General features: G+C 38.1%; 1 protein-coding gene across 3 annotated transcripts in view; it reads left to right on the top strand.

Annotated features, from left to right (window-relative positions):
* Positions 1-22,771, top strand: part of LOC124879129 (semaphorin-6D-like) — a 227,913-nt gene that overhangs the window by 184,035 nt on the left and 21,107 nt on the right. For all 3 annotated transcript variants that reach the window (XM_047383469.1, XM_047383470.1, XM_047383468.1), the window contains 2 exons: positions 1,047-1,105; positions 4,412-4,465. In XM_047383469.1, the coding sequence (XP_047239425.1) occupies positions 1,047-1,105; positions 4,412-4,465 (113 nt within the window). The remainder of the gene's footprint in view (positions 1-1,046; positions 1,106-4,411; positions 4,466-22,771) is intronic.

Raw genomic sequence — 22,771 nt, 5'->3', positions numbered from 1 at the left:
ATTATGCTTAATAATGTTCCAACTTAGACACCTTCAATAAAATCCATATAGTCAGATATGTCAGAAAAACGTCGTAGGTCATTTATGTTTAGCATCAAATTTCATTTATTGATGATAAAATGCTACATTATTTTTGATGCTGTCTGAAAAACTGTTTAGTAAGACGGTCATAATGCCATTTTTACTGTTCCAAACCATCTAGATAAAGTAATGAAACGGTGACAAAGCATGAGGAACGGATAGACTTGTAACAGCAAGAACCATTATTCTTTCACACTGACCTTGTCAATATAGCTTCAATGGTGGAATGTTACATTTGTGTTAGAAGACAAATAAAATGGAAAAATAATCCTACCTCTGTCTGGCAGACCTTTAGTTTATAAAAGAAATGATTTCTTTCAACCTAGGGGAACGAGCAGTAAAAATAAAACAAAGCTCCAAATCTTTGACACCTTTGTTTTACGGAAGTAATTTTGTGCTCCGTGCCTATGAAATCCTGATTTGTAGTCCCTTTAAAAATTGATTTGAAGGTCAGATGGATGTGTCGGCGGTGAGAAAGGCAGGCTCAGTAAACAACTGGGACTCAGACCCAGAGACAGAGACACACAGACGAGGGTAAATGGCTTCATTTACTGCCACTGCACTCAGATATAGGCCGCTTCACTTTACTGCCACTGACAGTGTGCACAAGTGTTTTTCATGCTCACCTCTTGTCACAGCCTGTCTCCTATCTGGACGAGTTTCACCTTTTTCACTTTAATTAGAGGACAAAAAAGAGGGGAAGAAGTTTGCTGCTTCACCTCACTCGACCTAAAATTCTTTGGCCTTCAAACTAAGTAATAACTTGGACATGAACGATGGGTGATAAGCTAATTAAATGTCTTATCTTGTCTTTAAAGATGCTCAGTCACTGATAAAATTCCTGATAAGCTTCAACCGACAGCAACTTACAAAATGAAATGCCATGTTTGATGTTGTGTGTAGGTCAAGGTTTTTTGTTATAGTTTGTCATAAATGCTCTTTTCTGTTTTTTTTTTCCTCTGCAGGGCTGGGTTCGAACAAGATATAGAGGGAGACCACTCTTTTTACCCCGACAACTGTCACAGTAAGATAAATCTGGTCTTTTAAAGCCATAGTAACAATTTTAGGATTTCTAATATGAGCTGTAGAGGTGTAAAGGTTACGGATTGTTAAAATACAGCCTGGGGTGTGTTTCAATTGACATTACAATCCAAGTTATAGAGTTCATCCCATTTTAAGACATAAAATCAGGACCTACTCAGAATTTGGCCTTGGAGGCAGCAGCCCAAGAAAAGGAATAGGATCACGATAGGATCATGATACCAGTTATTTCTCCAAGGAGGAGCTGGAGAAATAACTGGTATCAGGGTATCATGATACCAGTTATTCCTCCAGCTCCTCCTTGGGGGCCCCATGATCTTCCAGTGCCTGAGGGCTTAACCACTGTCCCCAGTATGGTCAGAGACTGGCCAAGTTTCTCTCAGTTAAAAGACCCAGTACAGGTCCTTCTCAAAATATTAACATATTGTGATAAAGTTCATTATTTTCCATAATGTCATGGTGAAAATTTAACATTCATATATTTTAGATTCATTGCACACTAACTGAAATATTTCAGGTCTTTTATTGTCTTAATACGGATGATTTTGGCATACAGCTCATGAAAACCCAAAATTCCTATCTCACAAAATTAGCATATCATTAAAAGGGTCTCTAAACGAGCTATGAACCTAATCATCTGAATCAACGAGTTAACTCTAAACACCTGCAAAAGATTCCTGAGGCCTTTAAAACTCCCAGCCTGGTTCATCACTCAAAACCCCAATCATGGGTAAGACTGCCGACCTGACTGCTGTCCAGAAGGCCACTATTGACACCCTCAAGCAAGAGGGTAAGACACAGAAAGACATTTCTGAACGATTAGGCTGTTCCCAGAGTGCTGTATTAAGGCACCTCAGTGGGAAGTCTGTGGGAAGGAAAAAGTGTGGCAGAAAACGCTGCACAACGAGAAGAGGTGACCGGACCCTGAGGAAGATTGTGGAGAAAGGCCGATTCCAGACCTTGGGGGACCTGCGCAAGCAGTGGACTGAGTCTGGAGTAGAAACATCCAGAGCCACCGTGCACAGGCGTGTGCAGGAAATGGGCTACAGGTGCCGCATTCCCCAGGTCAAGCCACTTTTGAAACAGAAACAGCGGCAGAAGCGCCTGACCTGGGCTACAGAGAAGCAGCACTGACTGGACTGTTGCTCAGTGGTCCAAAGTACTTTTTTCGGATGAAAGCAAATTCTGCATGTCATTCGGAAATCAAGGTGCCAGAGTCTGGAGGAAGACTGGGGAGAAGGAAATGCCAAAATGCCAGAAGTCCAGTGTCAAGTACCCACAGTCAGTGATGGTCTGGGGTGCCGTGTCAGCTGCTGGTGTTGGTCCACTGTGTTTTATCAAGGGCAGGGTCAATGCAGCTAGCTATCAGGAGATTTTGGAGCACTTCATGCTTCCATTTGCTGAAAAGCTTTATGGAGATGAAGATTTCATTTTTCAGCACGACCCGGCACCTGCTCACAGTGCCAAAACCACTGGTAAATGGTTTACTGACCATGGTATCACTGTGCTCAATTGGCCTGCCAACTCTCCTGACCTGAACCCCATAGAGAATCTGTGGAATATTGTGAAGAGAACGTTGAGAGACTCAAGACCCAACACTCTGGATGAGCTAAAGGCCGCTATCAAAGCATCCTGGGCCTCCATAAGACCTCAGCAGTGCCACAGGCTGATTGCCTCCATGCCACGCCGCATTGAAGCAGTCATTTCTGCAAAAGGATTCCCGACCAAGTATTGAGTGCATAACTGTACATGATTATTTGAAGGTTGACGTTTTTTGTATTAAAAACACTTTTCTTTTATTGGTCGGATGAAATATGCTAATTTTGTGAGATAGGAATTTTGGGTTTTCATGAGCTGTATGCCAAAATCATCCGTATTAAGACAATAAAAGACCTGAAATATTTCAGTTAGTGTGGAATGAATCTAAAATATATGAATGTTAAATTTTCATCATGACATTATGGAAAATAATAAACTTTATCACAATATGCTAATATTTTGAGAAGGACCTGTATATTCAAGTCTCTCATTATGTAAAGGCCAAAATCTCTTCTTTACTCTAAAAGTAAAACGTTTTACAAGTCCCCCACTATTTGTAGCATTATTTTTTTTGTGTGTAATGACATCCAACCTCTCTGTTGTATAAAGGGTTGACCATATCTTATTTTAAAGCGGGGTTCTTTGACTATTTGGCTTTCTTTTAACTTGTCTGTAATGGCTGAGTTTCATTCCTTGGTTTTAGTCTCCAACGTTATGTCTGGTGGTTTTTAACTGATGCTTAAATTTCCATTCACCAACCACTTGCTCCGTAAGTCACCTAATTATTAAATCAAGTCCACCCTCATCATAAATCTAGCTGTTCTGTGAAGGTCTCAAAGGTTTGTTTGAGAACATTAGTGAACACATTGAACACAGAGCAAGGGACACATCAGACAGGTCAGTGGAAAAAAAAGTAAAATTGTGGAAAAGGTTAAAGCAGGGTTAATTTATTTAACAATATCCAAAGCTTTAAACATCTCACAGACAGTTCAAATTATCGTCTAAAAAACAGAAAAAGTACACCACAACTAAAACCTAGAGATAATAAACACTGCACATGTTAAAGAAACAACCCATTGTGAAACATTGTGGTGGTTGCATCATGCTGTGGGGATGTCTGTTTGACAGTAAAAGAGACACAGGTCAGAGATGAAAAACTGTTAAGACTTCAGACTGGATCAGGCTCACATTCTAGCAGGACGATTGCCACAACACATAGCAATAATGTAATATGTTTATCACAAAGCATTTTAATGTGTTAGAATGACTCAACTAAAGCTCCGACCTACATTTAGAATCTGTGGCAAGACTTGACGTTCACCAGACACTCAGACACTGCAAAGTGAGTAAAAACATACTCCACAGGTCCTGAGGCTGCAATTGCCTCAGGACCTGTGGGGTTCTAGAAAGACTTGGGTGTTTTTAGTCTTAAGAATTTGGAAAACATTTTCTTCTCTTTGCAGTTAACAGTTATGTACTACTTTGTGTTAGTCTAGCACATTAATTGCCCATAAAATGCATGGAAGTTTGCCATTGTAACATATGACAATATGTGAAAAAGATATGTGAATACTTTTGCAAAGCTCTGTTTTATAGAGCATTTGTATATTTATTTTTCCCTACATTGCATACAAATATTTTACATGAATGAGTACAAAAGAAAAGTAGATTGGGATAGCCACATGTGATTTGACCCAGAGCTTTTACAGCAAAATGTAATTTAACTGTTGTTCTGTTATTCTTTGTACAGCTGATGGGCTGGCGACAACACGAAACCAGGAGTCAGCAGCCGACTCTGCCTATGGTAAAGTAAAACATATCTTTTTCTTCTTTGGTTTAATTCTTTTTACCCAATTTCATTTCAGTTAGCTTATACTATTATTCAGAACTTTTGAGGGATCTTCTTTGGTAAGGCGATCAAATTAAGACTTATGGTAATAGTAGGTAGTAGGTTTGTAATGGACTATGTTTGCTAAAGTAGGGTTTCTGAAGGTTTTTGAAGAAATTACAAGATCTAAACACAACATTGCTTGTTTGTGGTGTAACCTCAAGGTCACTATTTCCATAGAGCAGAACTGCACTTTCAGCTTCAAACTTTCATAGGTTTGTCATGATTCAGTAGAGTTTTATGCACTGTAAAGTGCTTTGTTAAATCTGGATCAGGTTAAGTAACACTATTCACGCTATGCTTTCACCCCAACATTTCCCACATTCATCATATGTATTACCTCTTCAGGAGGAAAAACAGACCCAGTAGGAAGAGGCCAAGGCACTCCCTTGTCTCAGTTGGACTTCTTTACTAACGAGTTTAGACTCAACCGGAAGAAATCCTGTTTTGTCGCTTGGTTGGCTCAGGTTAATGTACAGTAACTCATTGCTCAGTTTGACATCATTACTTTTCACCATTTTACAGTTCAGCAGATCAAAGACTAGCCTCTCTTAGCTACCTGCTCTGTATTCATTGCTGCAGTTCAGCTGCTACCTGACTGTCAAGAGTCCTTCTCGTAAACCAGCAGAATCATTGTCATTCACCGAGCAGCAGCCGAACCCACACAGTGAATCCTATTATGGCTGTATACAGTGCATTCCTGTGATTACACCCAGAGAGAGGACTGCTAGAAAGACATTTCTGCTTTGTGGTCTACTTGACTTGAGCTGAGTTCATTTTTCAGTAACACTTGAGCCCAAGAGGCTGCATAGTGTCAGCAGTTACAACTGCACTGATGAAGAGAATGAAGGTGAGGGAGAGCAAGGTCATCAGACTGTGATCACAATAAATCAGGGAAATGAAAGCGGTCAATGATTAGTCTTTCTTTTTCACCATGTACTGAAAACATTTTGAACTGCAGACCTCTTTCAGGTCTGATTGATGTTCTCTATCAATCGCTTCACATTCAATCACCGCCTCAATCTGACATTGTCCTTTCCATGTATGAAGTTTTTTTTAGAAGTGAGCATGCCTAAGTCAGTCAGAAGCAGCATCTCCTGAGCTAAATTCACTGTAGGCCTTGAATACGAAGACTAGACCTGTAGCCATCGGAGCGTAGACAGGGCCTTGCTTTGTATTCTGCCACTTAACTTAATTGCTTTCACATGGCATTACAATTAGGCTCTGTTAGTTGACAAGAATGAAAATCATACTTTTAGTAAAGGAATACAGAAGCCAGAAAGCAGTCAGATTCAGTTGATAGGTAGCTTCTTTGATTGTAATTTATATGGTATAACATGATTTAATCCTGTTTGCTTTTAGTTGATTATGAACACAATCATTTAGGTTGGCCTAAAAGATTTGAAATAAATTGTTAAGCCTTAAATGACTACAACCTTTTAAGATAAACTTTTTTGTCCTTATTAAAATGCAGTAATTGTTAAAAAGGTTGAAAACATGGCAGCTGGCATTTCTTTCCTGGCCTTTAAATTCTCCAAAGAAAAGACAATTTCTTGAAAACAATTGCAGTCGTCATAGCAGCAAACAGCACAGGTAGAATTGTATTTGTGCACTACAAATATATTTTTGGTTAGTTTGCCTATCACATTATTGTTGTAGCATTGTTATTTTTATTGAATTGGGTTAAAAGATTTCTTGGGGCACTTTGATCTTAGACCTTGTAGGTCTTAACCCGAAGCTCATGTTTAGATTTTGTGACATTAGTGATTTTAGTGCAGTAATCCCTTTAGCAAATTTTATAAGCTTTAAAAAAGTTCAGAAGTATTGTGACTCAGCACAGGCTAAACATAAAAAAACAGATGCAAAATTATGCACTGCTTCCCCCAATAAATTCTCACTGAAAGTTTTAGACAAATTTACTAATTGTAAAAATTAAAAAATGTACAAATTTGTTAGTATTTGGAGGATTTTTCTCACGCAAATATATCAATATTGTGTGAAAGTTCTGATTTATGATGGACTTCACTGATGAGCTGCATCCTAAAAACATGCAGACAAATAAAAATGGTGTAAAATAACTGATTACACCCTTAGAGCACATTTGTTTTCCATGTTGCTTTTAAAATAGGCATCAACCTATAAGCTGCTCAGGTATTTTACATTCTGGAATCAAACTCAATATTTTATTTTGCTTTGTCTCCAGGAACACATCATGTTAGAATAAAGAGAAACTCTGCCATCGTCCACCTCCTAATTATGAAGCAGTAGTTTTATGCCTTCATTTCTTTTGCATAATAGCATAATTAAGACTTTGCAGACAAATCTCCACCTTCCGGTGAAAAGATTAACCTAACTATGATTACATTTATATATCAGATCTAAAGTAGTACTTTGATTAAAATTATAGCTTTATTATAAATTTTGCATTTGTTGGGATTAATTGCCTGACTTGTTTTAATTGTGTTGAAATAAACTACATCATTTAAGTTTTAGATTTCGTGACGCCTGTAGGCTTACCCAGGGAGTTAATTGCACTATAGCACAAGAACTGCCAGTCACTTCATTACACAATTTTTTTTTTTTACATCACTTATGTTCTTTATTGTTCTTTTTTTAAGGTTTCCAATGTGAAAATTTGCAGTGATTAATCAAAGCTAAATTGTGTTTTTAGGTTTTTTAAGGTAAAACTGACAGCAGGTACTTTCTGCACAATGGTTTCTAAGCCAGTAACTCTGTATTGTCAGGCAGCCGGGTGTGAAGGACTCCAAACACAATGAATGACTGATGTTTTAGCCCGTGTGCACCCTTATTCATCTGCAATACGCTAGACTGGTTATCGTTTCTGTAATGACATCATTTGCCGGGCAACTATTCCCTTAATGATGTTTTTGCAGTAGATTGCTTCTTTAATGCACTGAAAAGGAGACCCCCATAGGTTTAGCTTAGGCCCTGAATAGACACAAATTGGCCCTGTGCTTTTACAGGGCAATTTTCTTTTATTTGATGAGAGCTGACATTGTGTGTAATGAGTGGTACAAATGCAAATTATAATGGTTCTGGGATGACATAAATGCTGTCTGCGACCTTTAAATAACTTGTTGTTGTGTAGGCGATCCAGTAAATTAAGTTTATTCTGCTGGTGAGCAAAAGAGTGCCTGGCTTCATAATTCCCAATTAAAAAGTAATTTATGTTGACTTCTCAGGAAGTAGAGGAAGTTAGGCTGAGTGTGCCAGTGATCTGAGGTTGTTCTGGTCCCTCAGATCTGTTTCCAAGGCTCTGTTATTCAATTAAATAAAGTTTCCATGTAAAATACTAGGCTAAAAATACAAACTCTTCTCAGTAACTCTGTTTCCTTCTCTTTTGTCTTTATACCAAGTTCTAAAACAGCTGCAGGGATTTCAGACTGATTGTTTGTGAGGTGATCTGACTCACAGCCATGTTGGAACAGGTTGAGGTCATAGATCTGAGCACTATGGAGTTAAGCTCTTTGGCAGCAAGGGAGAAAAATATGAATTAAAAAGAGGCTCTTCCCAAATTCCTTCGATTTTTCACACTGCAATAGTTAAAAACAGTGGCCAGTGGATATGTGGTCACATTTTGTTTTTATAGTAAGTTGAACAGTTCTTCTTATCCCAAGCATTTCATTGTGTTGTTGACTGTGTGTTAACCTGCATATGACAAATCAAACAATACAATACAATATAACCATATTTATTCAATTCAATTCAGTTTTATTTATATAGCGCCAATTTACAACACATGTTGTCTCAAGGCACTTCACAACAGTCAGGTACATACATTCCAATTAATCCTAACAATTGAACAGTGCAGTCGGAGTTAGCTTTTTATTCAAATTGGATAAAAAGTTTTTCTATCTAAGGAAACCCAGCAGATTGCATCCAGTCAGTGACTTGCAGCATTCCCTCCTCCCGGATGAGCATGTAGAGACAGTGGAGAGGAAAAACTCCCTTTTAACAGGAAGAAACCTCCAGCAGAACCAGGCTCAGTGTGAGCGGCCATCTGCCACGACCGACTGGGGGTTTGAGAGAACAGAGCAGAGGCACAAAGAAGCACTGATCCAGGAGTACTCTCTATGGGAAGGAAAAGTAAATGTTAATGGATGTAGCTCCTTTAGTCGTTTCACCTAGAAAGACCCTGAGGAAGATTGTGGAGAAGGGCCAATTCCAGACCTTGGGGGACCTGCGGAAGCAGTGGACTGAGTCTGGAGTAGAAACATCCAGAGCCACCGTGCACAGGCATGTGCAGGAAATGGGCTACAGGTGCCGCATTCCCCAGGTCAAGCCACTTTTGAACCAGAAACAGCGGCAGAAGCGCCTGACCTGGGCTACAGAGAAGCAGCACTGGACTGTTGCTCAGTGGTCCAAAGTACTTTTTTCGGATGAAAGCAAATTCTGCATGTCATTCGGAAATCAAGGTGCCAGAGTCTGGAGGAAGACTGGGGAGAAGGAAATGCCAAAATGCCAGAAGTCCAGTGTCAAGTACCCACAGTCAGTGATGGTCTGGGGTGCCGTGTCAGCTGCTGGTTTTGGTCCACTGTGTTTTATCAAGGGCAGGGTCAATGCAACTAGCTATCAGGAGATTTTGGAGCACTTCATGCTTCCATCTGCTGAAAAGCTTTATGGGGATGAAGATTTCATTTTTTTCAGCACGACCTGGCACCTGCTCACAGTGCCAAAACCACTGGTAAATGGTTTACTGACCATGGTATCACTGTGCTCAATTGGCCTGCCAACTCTCCTGACCTGAACCCCATAGAGAATCTGTGGGATATTGTGAAGAGAACGTTGAGAGACTCAAGACCCAACACTCTGGATGAGCTAAAGGCCGCTATTGAAGCATCCTGGGCCTCCATAAGACCTCAGCAGTGCCACAGGCTGATTGCCTCCATGCCACGCCACATTGAAGCAGTCATTTCTGCCAAAGGATTCCCGACCAAGTATTGAGTGCATAACTGTACATGATTATTTGAAGGTTGACGTTTTTTGTATTAAAAACACTTTTCTTTTGTTGGTCGGATGAAATATGCTAATTTTGTGAGATAGGAATTTTGGGTTTTCATGAGCTGTATGCCAAAATCATCCGTATTAAGACAATAAAAGACCTGAAATATTTCAGTTAGTGTGCAATGAATCTGAAATATATGAATGTTAAATTTTCATCATTACATTATGGAAAATAATGAACTTTATCACAATATGCTAATATTTTGAGAAGGACCTGTACTAAAAACCACAATGATTGGGATACCTCTCTCTGTCAGACTGATTATAACCACTGGAAAAGAGAAGGGGTCATACAGGTAGCAGAAATGGAGGGTGTGTTTGCACCTCAACCATAACTGAGCCGGTTTAGGCTAAACCTGACTCCCCCTTACTCCAACTAACATGGAGGGAAGAAGACGGAGGTAAAAATAAGGAAGATAGCTCAGGATAACCTATGCCACTCTAACTATAAGCTATATCAAAAAGGAAAGTTTTAAGCCTAGCCTTAAAAGTAGACAGGGTGTCTGCCTCACGGACTAAAACTGGGAGCTGGTTCCAGAGGAGAGGAGCCTGATAACTAAAGGATCTGCCTCCCATTCTACTTCTAGAGACTCTAGGAACCACCAGTAAACCTGCAGTCTGAGAACAAAGTGTTCTGTTAGGAATGTATGGAACAATCAGATCTCTGATGTATGATGGCGCTAGATCATTAAGGGCTTTATATGTGAGGAGGAGAATTTCAAATTCTATTCTGGATTTAACAGGGAGCCAATGAAAGGAAGCTAAAATAGGAGAAATATGATCTCTCTTTTTAATTTTCATCAGACCTCTTGATGCAGCATTTTGAATCAGCTGAAAGCTTTTAACTGCATTTTGTGGGCATCCTGATAGTAACGAATTACAATAGTCTAACCTTGAAGTAACAAATGCATGGACTAGTTTTTCAGCGTCACTCCTAGATAGGATATTTCTAATTTTGGCAATGTTCCGGAGATGAAAGAAGGAAATCCTAGAAACCTGTTTAATATGGGATTTAAATGACATGTCCTGGTCAAAAATAACACCAAGGTTTTTTACTTTATTATCAGAGGTCAATTTAATGCCATCCAGGTTAAGTGATTGACTAAGCAGTTTCTTTTTTAAAGACTCTAATTATTCAGTAATGCTGAAATATTCACACTGGCAATAAAGCTGTGTAATGAATTTAAGGAGAAAATCCAAGCTTAATTCAGTGACTGAAAAGAATGTTTTTATTTGCAGCAAAATTAATTGATCATTTCTATTCCTTGCAGCATCAACATGTGACCAACTGGAAAAAAAAGTACCAATGACTAGATAATGTCAAAATCAGTACCATAAAAATGGAAAATAAGAACAATTAGGTTCAAACCATCAAAGGACATATAAAATAATGTTAAGGATTTGGTCTCTAAAGATGAGTAAAATAAAAAGCAAAGGTAGATTTTCAGTTCCTACAACTCTGAAATCTTCTCCTGAGGTAATGTACAGAGAGGAATTAAGGTGAGGTAAGAGGATATGAGTGGGAAACTGGACAGATTGTAATTTTCCCTTCAAATTCTAACCTCTCACAGAATCAAGTATTTTGAAACCACACGGTCTGCACACAAAAAGTGACAGGAATGTGTTTTAGGAGAGTTTTTAGTCAGTTTAGAAACCCAGATAAAACTATATCAAACACAAAAAGTAAAATACTTTATAATGTCTGTTCTTTAAAACTCCCTCAATGAGCATTCAACAAGTGTTGTATTTTATTCTTTGTTAAATCTCAGAAATGCACAGTAAAATTAAACCGTTTTTTTCTCTTGTTGAGAGGATAATGTCTTGCATCTGTTGTTGGGAGAGCAAACAGCACATCTCTAGAAGCTTAAATGGCAAGGGATACTTACCTAAGAAATCAGTTTCTCAAAGCTCTGCAATGTCTTTCCATCAACCTGGATTCAGTCTCCATAGTAACAAATATTGTTCTTGCTGATGAGTGGTAATAGTCTCAGTTATTTCCTCCACTGCTTTGGGTGTTTTTATTTATTTATTTGCTCAGAGATTCACCACAGCATCAGGATACAGGTTTTGCAGATGATCCCATAATTTGTCATTGGGATGGAATTGGGCCAGTATCTCCAGCTAAATTCATAGACCCTGCTATGGAGACAGTCAAAAACAAAAACACAATTCTTTGTGTGTTTTTGAAGCTGTTGATAATTCAACCTGTTATCTATGGGGCAAGAGCAGCAGAAAAAGCAGCGGTAGAGTTGTTTCATACGAGTCAGCTCTGATTCTCTGTGCGATATGTCTCAGGTGTCAGAGTGATGATGTTACGCCTGGGTTGAGAGTGTTCTATTTGCAATTTGGAATAAAATACAGGATTTGTCATTTGTTTTTGTTTTTTCAGGTTTCTGTTAGCAAGGGTTTAGTTGTTTCTCTAACAGGGAACTTGGAAGACCTTTATTCTAAGTAGAAAGAGAATTAACCGCAAGCCGCACTCTTTGCTGTTGAGCTTTCATCTCCAAGCACATCTTTTTCTGTGCTTCCTCATTTGTTGATCTTCAACTGGATGCCTCCTGAGTAGTTAACTTGCATCTTTCTCAATAACTAACTATCAATGTTTCATACATCATCTAATCCATAACAGAACCAGCATTGTATGGAACCCAAAATCAATATACTCTTCCTAGAGTAAAGCTGCTGCAATCACAGCCAAAGGACACAGCAAATCCATTTAGCATGGATTAAAGTTTCCTCTGGTGCTCTAAAAAACTTCCAACATCTGTCGTATTGCTTGGTTTCATTGAGTTTTTCTCTGGATTTGTTTTGGCCATTGGAAACTACTAGAATCTGTAGGGAAACAAGTAGTCATGTTCATGGTTCAAACTTGTTTGGAGATAAAACAATAGAAAAAAACATCTACCATAACTAGCCTTGGAGATGGGGGGCTTTTGCGGGGGTGAAGATGAGGATAAAAAGTAAAGGAATAAAATATATACATACATAAAGCAGCTGAAATTGCATGTTTACTTGTCGTTCCTGTTTGCATACAAACTAGCATTAGCACTATAGCACAGGTAACTGAAACAAGAACTTTCCATTAGCCATTGCTTCAAAAGCATGAACATGACTACTTATAATTCATTCATTCTTATCCACGTGGCAACCATTTAGATAATTATTGTAGTAAGAGTATGTATTTTTGCATAGATTTTGCTGACATCGCTTTCAAATAGGTGATTAATAGCTAACATGGAATGTTTCTTTAGCAATAGGTCCAGTAGTGCACATCTGTGGAAAAAAACTATAGCAATGCAATTACAGATTAGGCATAAACTTTATATAATTTATTTATAAAATTTGTGATAAATTTGCCCAACAGATGGCCTGAAAAAGCTAACCTTCCCTTGTGCCTCGAAGAGTAAATATTCATATCAAATGTTCTCAGTTGTTGCTTTTAAATGTGACATTGACACATTAACATAGCTTCACTTTAAAACTCCACAGACATTAGACGCTGTTTAACTTTAAGACAACTCCTCCAATGCATGAAGGGCAAATTCCGTGTGTTGTTGCTCCCAGTCTTTATGTATTCCAGCAGCGTCTGACTGTTTTTCAACCTCACTCTTCAGCTGTTGATCTCAGAGCAGCTCTTTCCAGTGGTTTTGGAGGGATTTCTGTTGCCTCGAGGGAGTTGATGGTGTGACTCATTTTCAACACAACGGCTTTTCCCGTTTTGTAATTACAAGTATGTGAGAAGCTGACATTTAAAGCAGCTCAAATGCTGTTTAATTGGGGCATTAATTTACTAATCACAATAGCCGTGACATTTATTACATCATTCACTGAGTCTAGGAATCATATAATAGGAAATGTCTGGAACAATACCTGTAGGATATGGAATATCTCTCCATTAAGCAGCCTCTAGTATTGCTACCGATGGTTAGCCTTGATATTTTTGTTCCCAGAATATATGGGACACTTTATTTTTCATTAATAAAGCATATTTCTAAATAACTGAGTAGCATTCACACTCAGTAGATATTCATTGGGCTACGGTTTTGCGTTTTTCTGAATATATAACTGCAATTTTCAGCCTTGGCCATAATTTTTTTGGCCATTGCTTTTTATTGTTTAAAAAAACAATCCGCCAAATTATTCAACATATATATAGGACATATTAATACACGCTTGTATGACCAAACGATTATAATCACCATCTTACAGTGCTTGTTATCTGTGATGTTTAGTCAAAACATAGACCTGAAGACGGTGTCCTTGGGCAAAAAAGGTTTGTACCAATTAGGTGAGTTAGTAAATATCCTTTACTGATGATGAGGAGCAGTTAAATAAGGGGTGAATATGAATGCTTAAGCTATGGTGTTGGTTTAACAGCCTCTCACGATGTCACCTGATAGTATGATATATATGATTACATGTCTACAATTCCAATTCAAAAAACAGTTTAGATTTATGCTATTTTCAGTTATCTATTTGCTTCAATCTGACATCTTTAGCATCTATATGATAGAGGACTGAAGTGGCGACTTGAACTTTATCACAGTGCTGAATTATTTTCTGCAGAATATAGAAAATTGTGTGAAAATCTTTCATTGTCATTAAAGTCACAGCAGGAACAACCAATGGTTATAGCCAGTGATAGTCAAGTCAGTCAAGTTTATTTAAATAGCGCTTTTCAGCAACAAGGCACTCAAAGCGCTGTACATAAGACAGTAATATTATTATAATATTTTTTTAGCCAACCACATTGCATTTTGCATGTAATGTAGCAAGTTATATTATTGGCATAGCATAGTAAAAATTATTTTAAAATGTAATAACTACAGCAGATCATTTTAAAATGTATAAATAGGAATGTATTTCTTTTTTTTAGTAATGTTGTGCATATTTCCTCATCATTAATAGATAAAATAGGTGGTATGCTTACCATATTAAGCTCTATGCTGCACTCTCTACTCTTAATTATGTGTTGTATGAAATCTTTATTTAGAATATTTAGTATATATTTATTAGCTTAGATTTGTACATTCATAAATTCACGTATGGATAAATGTTTAAGTACTCTAAATGCTTTAGTATCACTTATTGGTATGTGCTAGAAATCAGAAAAAGAGCAGTGGACATGTGAACAAAATGTGTTACAGTTATTACATTTTCAAATGCTTTTCTCAATGTTGTGTTATTACATTATTTCCACGTTATTTTCATTGGTTCTATTGCATTTAAAATGGAGAAAATGATTATTATTGACACGCAGTACAATATGAGCCGTTATTAGATTATTGGTTGCTATGAGTGTGCAACAAGATAATGACCAAATGTTACTATTCAATGGTGGAATGGATTGATGAATCACTTGCCTTAGCTGGAGGAATGAACGGAGGAATAGATTTTTAGGGCTGCCATTAAATTCATTGTGAATCTATGCTTCTAACCTTTTGTAGGAGATTCAACTGTCAGGACCAACACAGTAAAATCTATTTTATTACTCATGCTATCATTTTATTTATATTTATTTTAAGTGTTTCTGTTGATAAATCTGTGACTGTATTTTTATCTTCACCTCACTCCACAGCAAATGTCCCTGCAGGGGCAATAAAATTGAAAACCGAAAAGCAAGGTTAATTACAAGGTAGATAAACCATTTTTGATTAATTAAATAAATTAACTTTATTTATCCACATGATTATAGCTTTACCTGGATTGTTTGAACTATCTTTGAGTGGTGGTTTTGCTCATTTGTTTCATCACACACTTGAAGAAAGTTCTTGTAAAATTGAGAAAAAGCAGCAAAAAAGGTTCATATTTAAATGTACAGTTAATCTCTTAAATATTGGCTGCATTAAGGACAAAAAGAGAAAGCTAGACACCACCCTTTAGCATGGTTTTAATATTGCGTTGTAGTTCAAAATTACAGATTTGACTTATTTTTCTTGACATAATTCGTTATGAGATAGTGTGTTTCTCTACATTTTGTCATTTTGCACAACAAATATTGTGATGAATAGACTCACATCAATGAGGATTAGCAAGATAAAACACAGTGAGGTTTTATGCCATCTGTTTGTGGTTCTTTTAAATAGTTATTACTTTTTATTCAAAACCTTTTCAGACCAATATTTTTTTAAATAATTTCACTGGAAAATGTGTGGTTTGTTGGCATTCTTTGGGTGTTGATCTTTAGTTTCTTTCCTTGTATTAAAGTAGTGGGACCTGTCTTTCTTTCTCAGTCTTGTCTGTCTCCTCCCACCATTTGTAATCAGCAATAACACAAGATTCTCACATACTATTAGCTGGGGATCACTGCCTTGGTCAAAGAAACAAGTTCAGCTGTTAAACTGTCAAGCATGGGGTCTCTCTCAGGTCACATTCATAAAGTTAACTTAAAGATAAACTAGATGCAGATAAACAAAAAATGTAAATCTCATTATTCTTTCTGTGTCTGACACCTTCAAAAATGTTAACTCAGCAAAAACCATCACTGTGTGTGTCTTTAATGAAAGCATGAGCAGCATTCGCAAGAGCATAAGTGAATGTAAGCAGAAGATCAGGGAAGGAGGTCGGGATGTCTCCATTAGATCTCCCTGCCTGCGACAGGAAGGGAACAACTAAAAGAAAACCTGTTTCAAGAAACAGAGGTGAGGCTCTTTGTCACCTCACTCAGCCTAAAAGAGCTGCTTCTGAAATGCCACATCCATCTTAAAAAAGAGCCAGCCGCATCGCGGTGCCCAAGCCTGTGAAACAAGTTTTACTCATAACAATAAAAGTGCATCATGATTTTATTTGATGCAACATGCCTTCATTGATTCAACCATTTTATTTTATATTTAATTACAGTTTATGCATTGAAACCTATTACACAGATACATTTCCTACATGAAAAAATATGCATGTTAATGAAGGTCAACATTTTATACATACGCACACACACGTTTTGCTATCCTTGCAGGGACCTTGCATTGATAATTTATACCTTAGTCCTAAACCCACATAACCCATTTCCCTTTGTGTGGACCAGGCAGAATCTCTACACAAGGTTGGTGCCCCTTCAGAGATTGTTTCACACAATGTTATATATATATGTATATATATATATATATATATATGCGCACACACACATACACACACATAATTTCATGGCTCTTTACAAGACAAACTGATTTAAGTCATCTCCAATTTACCACACACACAGCCCAACCCCATCTTAACTGTAAAATAATCCAAACATTAATCATATGATCCAATTTTGTTAAGCACAACAGTCTATCTAAGAAAGCCAATTGTATTGATTTATTGACTTTGCAGCAATCCCTCATCCTGCAGCATTCAAGCAGCCAAAGTTTTTTTTTTTTTTTTTTTTACCACAAGGCTACATTTAAAAAAAATAGGAAACTTCATCATTTTCTAAAAAAGCTTTCAGGTGAATTTCATTGTACAGTCAGAACGTATTCCACGTGTTTGGGATATAATCAAATTATTAAAAAGAATACTGCTTATTTTGAGTGTTGTTTTTTTTTTTTATTATATTATTTTACAGAACAATTTTCAGCCTACAAGCATGCAAAACGTGTTCCTTTTGCAGACTATATTAAATATATATTTTGTGAGTAAATTGAGGAATAAAATCATCTTCAAGCCATTATTATATATCTGGTCATCTTTTTATTTTTTATTTTCTTTATTAATAAACTCTGTTAAGCTCACAAAAGAGCTATAAAGTAGATATAAAAGATAATGATGCTAAAAATACACCTGAAACTACATTTCAGCCCCCCTGTGTTTCAGCCACAAGGTGATGAACTTAAAAAAACGGCCTTAATGATGCTGTTGAAACTATCTTTTAGTAATACTGCATCTCAGCAGTAAAAGTTAATGTGTACTAAAGTAAACCTTTAAACAGAATAAGCATACTGTATATTTTAGAGTCATGGAAACCACTATGGCCACATTCACCCAAATGCATCCAATCATACACCTTTTCACAAATCAGAAGGCAACTTAGTTTTAAAAACATTGCCCAGGGGCACATCAACATGTGGAATTGAACCCACAACATTTGGATTGCAAGACGACCACTCAACCTGCCAAGCCACAATCACCTTCCTGTCTACTTCTAAACTCAAAAATAATAGATATATTTAGATGCAGTTGTTTCTTTGGGGAGAAACATTAGCAACTTCATAATCATTAGATTGAATAGTAAGTACACAAAGATGTACTTACCATTATCTCTCTCTCTAACAGAATATATTCTAACTACAGCGTGGATAACAAAGACACAGAGTGCAATAACGTTGCATGAGTGTTTTTGATGTACCTTTGTGCACAATAAAGTGGAACAAAAGATGTTGTCTGTATCATGTAGAAGTCTAGAATGTGTTTGATAATGTGCTTGCCAATGGCTTGGTGAGTGATTTTCCTTCCATGAATGCTCGTGTATGAGCTAGCAAAAGAACCATCAAAGCATGTTAAAGTGTTTTTTAATGAGCTGGAGCTCTTACAAATGGACTGAGTGTGTTATGTGGCTCACGCAGAACAGGCGGGGATGAGATGTGTTAGAAAGCAGCCAAAAGTGGTCGTATTGACGCTAATTGTCTTCATCTTCTCCCTGCACTGAGCAAAATGAGGCGAAGGGTATAAGCAGCTTCACTGGATGAATTTCAGGCTGCTGTGCATTGCTAATGAGGCTCCAGCTGGCTTTGAGTGATGAAGGTGATATTTTTGACTGTCTCAATTATAAATATTACCCACATGTAGAACCAGTGGTTGAGGAACTTCGACCACAATGTTCAAAAACCACTTTCCTGCTTTATCTAAATGCATGTTTTGGCTTCGTTCTTCCTAGAGTTTATGTAGAACCTCTAAGTCACTATTCAGATAAAAGGACACTCTTTTTCCAAATTAAAGCTACCAGCTTTCATAAATAGTGAAAGTTCTACTAATAGAAGATGTATAAAAGGTTTTGTTAAGGTTGATAACCTGACTGTTTAGCTTAGAAATCCAGAATTATTTAAAATATTCATATTTACCCATATAACATTGATTGCAGATGTTTAAACTTTAAATGGAAACATGTCTGTTCCAAAGGAACAGCTACATTAGAATTTTTGTTTATTTTTTTATCTTAAAACAGCCTCAGTCATGAGATAGTTATTATGGCTTAAGTGATTGTTTGCTGATTGTTATTTTTTATTTTTACTTTGGAACAGAGAGGTCTCTTATATTTAAAGGAAATGTTTTAGAAAAATAATGGAATCCATTTCCTGTCTAATTTGAAGTAGCTTCCATTTTATCCTAAGTCCACTTCTGATTGTTACACAGCCAAAAGAAGCTTAAGAACAGCCTCTCTACTGGTGACACTTCAGCTGTATGGACTGGTCTGAGAAACCTGACTGCCTATAGGAGCCCCCCCACCCATCCTGAACAGAGTCGTCTCCTGGCCAACCGTTTGAATGGCTTCTACTGCAGACATGACAAGAAGCCATTCACACCTCAAATCATCCCCTCCACATCCCATTCCGGAACAAGTTCTTCCCACAAAGCTACCAACCCCCTACCTTCAGATCCTCTGCCTGCACTAAAGATCTCCGAGGAAGATGTAAACAGGCTCTTTCAGCGCATGAAAGCAAAGAAAGCTGGAGGACCTGATAACGTCTCCCATCATGCCTGAAAGCCTGTGCAAATCAACTCGCTCCGATCTTCACAAGGATCTTCAAGTCACTGGAGAAATGTGAGGTCCCATCCTGCCTCAAACGATCCACCATCATCCCGGTGCCCAAGAAACCCACCATCCTAGGATTAAATGACTACAGGCCTGTAGCCCTGACATCTGTGGTCATGAAGTCCTTTGAGCTGCTGGTGTTGAAGCACCTGAAAGACATCACAGGCCCACTGCTGGACCCCCTGCAATTTGCTTACAGAGCAAACAGGTTGGCAGATGATGCTGTTAACTTAGGTCTACACTTCATCCTGCAACACCTCGACCCCCCAGGGACGTACGCCAGGATCCTGTTTGTAGACTTCAGCTCGGCCTTCAACACCATCATACCAGACATCCTCCACCAGAAGCTCACCCAGCTCAACGTCCCAGCCTCCACCTGTCAGTGGATCAACAGCTTCCTGACGGACCGACAGCAGCAGGTGAGACTGGGGAGCATCTTCTCCCGATCCAGATCAATAAGTACTGGTGCCCCCCAGGGATGTGTTCTATCCCCACTCCTCTTCTCTCTGTACACAAATGACTGCACCTCATCGGACTCGTCCGTGAAACTCCTTAAGTTTGCAGACGACACAACTGTCATTGGACTGATCCAGGACGGTGATGAGTCTGCATACAGACAGCAGGTGGATCGGCTGGTACACTGGTGCAGTCAGAACTACCTTGAACACTAACTGAAATATTTCAGGTCTTTTATTGTCTTAATACGGATGATTTTGGCATACAGCTCATGAAAACCCAAAATTCCTATCTCACAAAATTAGCATATTTCATCCGACCAATAAAAGAAAAGTGTTTTTAATACAAAAAACGTCAACCTTCAAATAATCATGTACAGTTATGCACTCAATACTTGGTCGGGAATCCTTTTGCAGAAATGACTGCTTCAATACGGCGTGGCATGGAGACAATCAGCCTGTGGCACTGCTGAGGTCTTATGGAGGCCCAGGATGCTTCGATAGCGGCCTTTATCTCCATAAAGCTTTTCAGCAGATGGAAGCATGAAGTGCTCCAAAAATCTCCTGATAGCTAGCTGCATTGACCATGCCCTTGATAAAACACAGTGGACCAACACCAGCAGCTGACACGGCACCCCAGACTATCACTGACTGTGGGTACTTGACACTGGACTTCTGGCATTTTGGCATTTCCTTCTCCCCAGTCTTCCTCCAGACTTCGGCACCTTGATTTCCGAATGACATGCAGAATTTGCTTTCATCCGAAAAAAGTACTTTGGACCACTGAGCAACAGTCCAGTGCTGCTTCTCTGTAGCCCAGGTCAGGCGCTTCTGCCGCTGTTTCTGGTTCAAAAGTGGCTTGACCTGGGGAATGCGGAACCTGTAGCCCATTTCCTGCACACGCCTGTGCACGGTGGATCTGGATGTTTCTACTCCAGACTCAGTCCACTGCTTCCGCAGGTCCCCCAAGGTCTGGAATCGGCCCTTCTCCACAATCTTCCTCAGGGTCCGGTCACCTCTTCTCGTTGTGCAGCGTTTTCTGCCACACTTTTTCCTTCCCACAGACTTCCCACTGAGGTGCCTTGATACAGCACTCTGGGAACAGCCTATTTGTTCAGAAATTTCTTTCTGTGTCTTACCCTCTTGCTTGAGGTTGTCAATAGTGGCCTTCTGGACAGCAGTCAGGTCGGCAGTCTTACCCATGATTGGGGTTTTGAGTGATGAACCAGGCTGGGAGTTTTAAAGGCCTCAGGAATCTTTTGCAGGTGTTTAGAGTTAACTCGTTGATTCAGATGATTATGTTCATAGCTCGTTTAGAGACCCTTTTAATGATATGCTAATTTTGTGAGATAGGAATTTTGGGTTTTCATGAGCTGTATGCCAAAATCATCCGTATTAAGACAATAAAAGACCTGAAATATTTCAGTTAGTGTGCAATGAATCTAAAATATATGAATGTTAAATTTTCATCATGACATTATGGAAAATAATGAACTTTATCACAATATGCTAATTTTTTGAGAAGGACCTGTATGTATATTCTGTAATGTAAAAACAAAACCAAAGAGCAAAGTGTACCGGAGTCAAATTCCTTGTTTGTATGGACGAACTTGGCAATAAAGCTGATTCTGATTCTGATTGGCTGATCAGTCCCTCATGATGACTCCTTCCCCGGAAGTGCATCTTTCAGAGAAGCTGAGTTGGAAGGCAGAACACAGATTCCAGCAAGAGGAAGAGTTGCTCAACAGAGTTAGGGAGAAGATGCATTGTAGTTTTTGACATTTATCTATTTTTGTGTAATATGTTTGCAAATGGCCAAGATCCCAGCTGTTTCCCTGATAGGTGAACCAACACCATGTGTCAGAGTAATGTTCAGCACTTATTTCATTTCTGCTGTAGCATTTCTGATGTCGACAAAGCTGAAAGGTACAATTAGTTCAGACTTCAAAATAATCTTAAATCTTGAATACTTTTTTCAGTTTTTATTTGGTTATTTCGTTGTTATTTTGAATTATCTTTTCTTAGTTTCAATTTTCCCTTTAGCTGGGAGGTAGTAAATTATTGTCTGTCTGTCTGTCTGTCTGTCTGTCTGTCTGTCTGTCTGTCTGTCTGTCTGTCTGTCTGTCTGTCTGTCTGTCTGTCTGTCTGCCTGTCTGTGTCTTTCTCTCTCATCATTGGTGAGTCAATTAGTTTATTAATGAACTTAATTTGTAGTTCCACTGGCTGCTAGCGTTTGTTGATTCTTCTTAAAATTTTAAATGCGTTGCTTAATCTTTGCATTGATTTGAAATAAATGCGAAACTCTGAGAAATACACAGCCCTGTTTCTTGTAATAGAGATTCTCAAATAGAGGAAAAAATATTTATCCTGCAGATGTTTTTTTTAGCTTTGATTGCTTTGTCCAATATTAATATAATTTTAATATAGCTTTATAATGTCATTTTTTATACTTTCTCATAACTGACATTCAAATTTTATAGCAATTTTACCAGTAACCTAAGTGTTAAAGATTCTGGAGCATCTTTTGTTTGTCCCTGTTGGTGTCTTATAGATTTTAATTCCTTATTCTAGACCAGTGTTTTTCAACCCTGATCCTTAAGGCAAACTGGCCTGCATGTTTTAAATGTTTACCTGGTTCAGCACACCTAATTTTAGTTGATGACTGATTTAACAGGCTTTTGCTGAACTTCAATCATCTAAATCAGGTGTTGTAAAGCTGGGCATTTTATGTGATGAAAGCAGAACATTTTTATTTTTTATCTCTAATGAACAAACTGTGGATATTAGTGGAATGGATACCTATGTCAGCTGAAAATGTTCCATGATAGATTAACATGCTAAGCAGTTGATCTTATTAGAAGCTACATGCACTGAGCTGATTTTTTGTGACCTGCCTGATTGCAGTTTTATTACTCTTTATAAGCATATGATTGTATAAGTGTATACTATTATGTGACTCATTGTGTGTACTTTTTTGTCATGTGTGGATCTATGCCTGTTAATGTAACCTGATTGTGA

This window comes from Girardinichthys multiradiatus, chromosome 13 (genome assembly GCF_021462225.1).
Source record: "Girardinichthys multiradiatus isolate DD_20200921_A chromosome 13, DD_fGirMul_XY1, whole genome shotgun sequence".
NCBI lineage: Eukaryota > Metazoa > Chordata > Actinopteri > Cyprinodontiformes > Goodeidae > Girardinichthys > Girardinichthys multiradiatus.
This window is presented reverse-complemented; position numbering and strand designations above follow the sequence as displayed.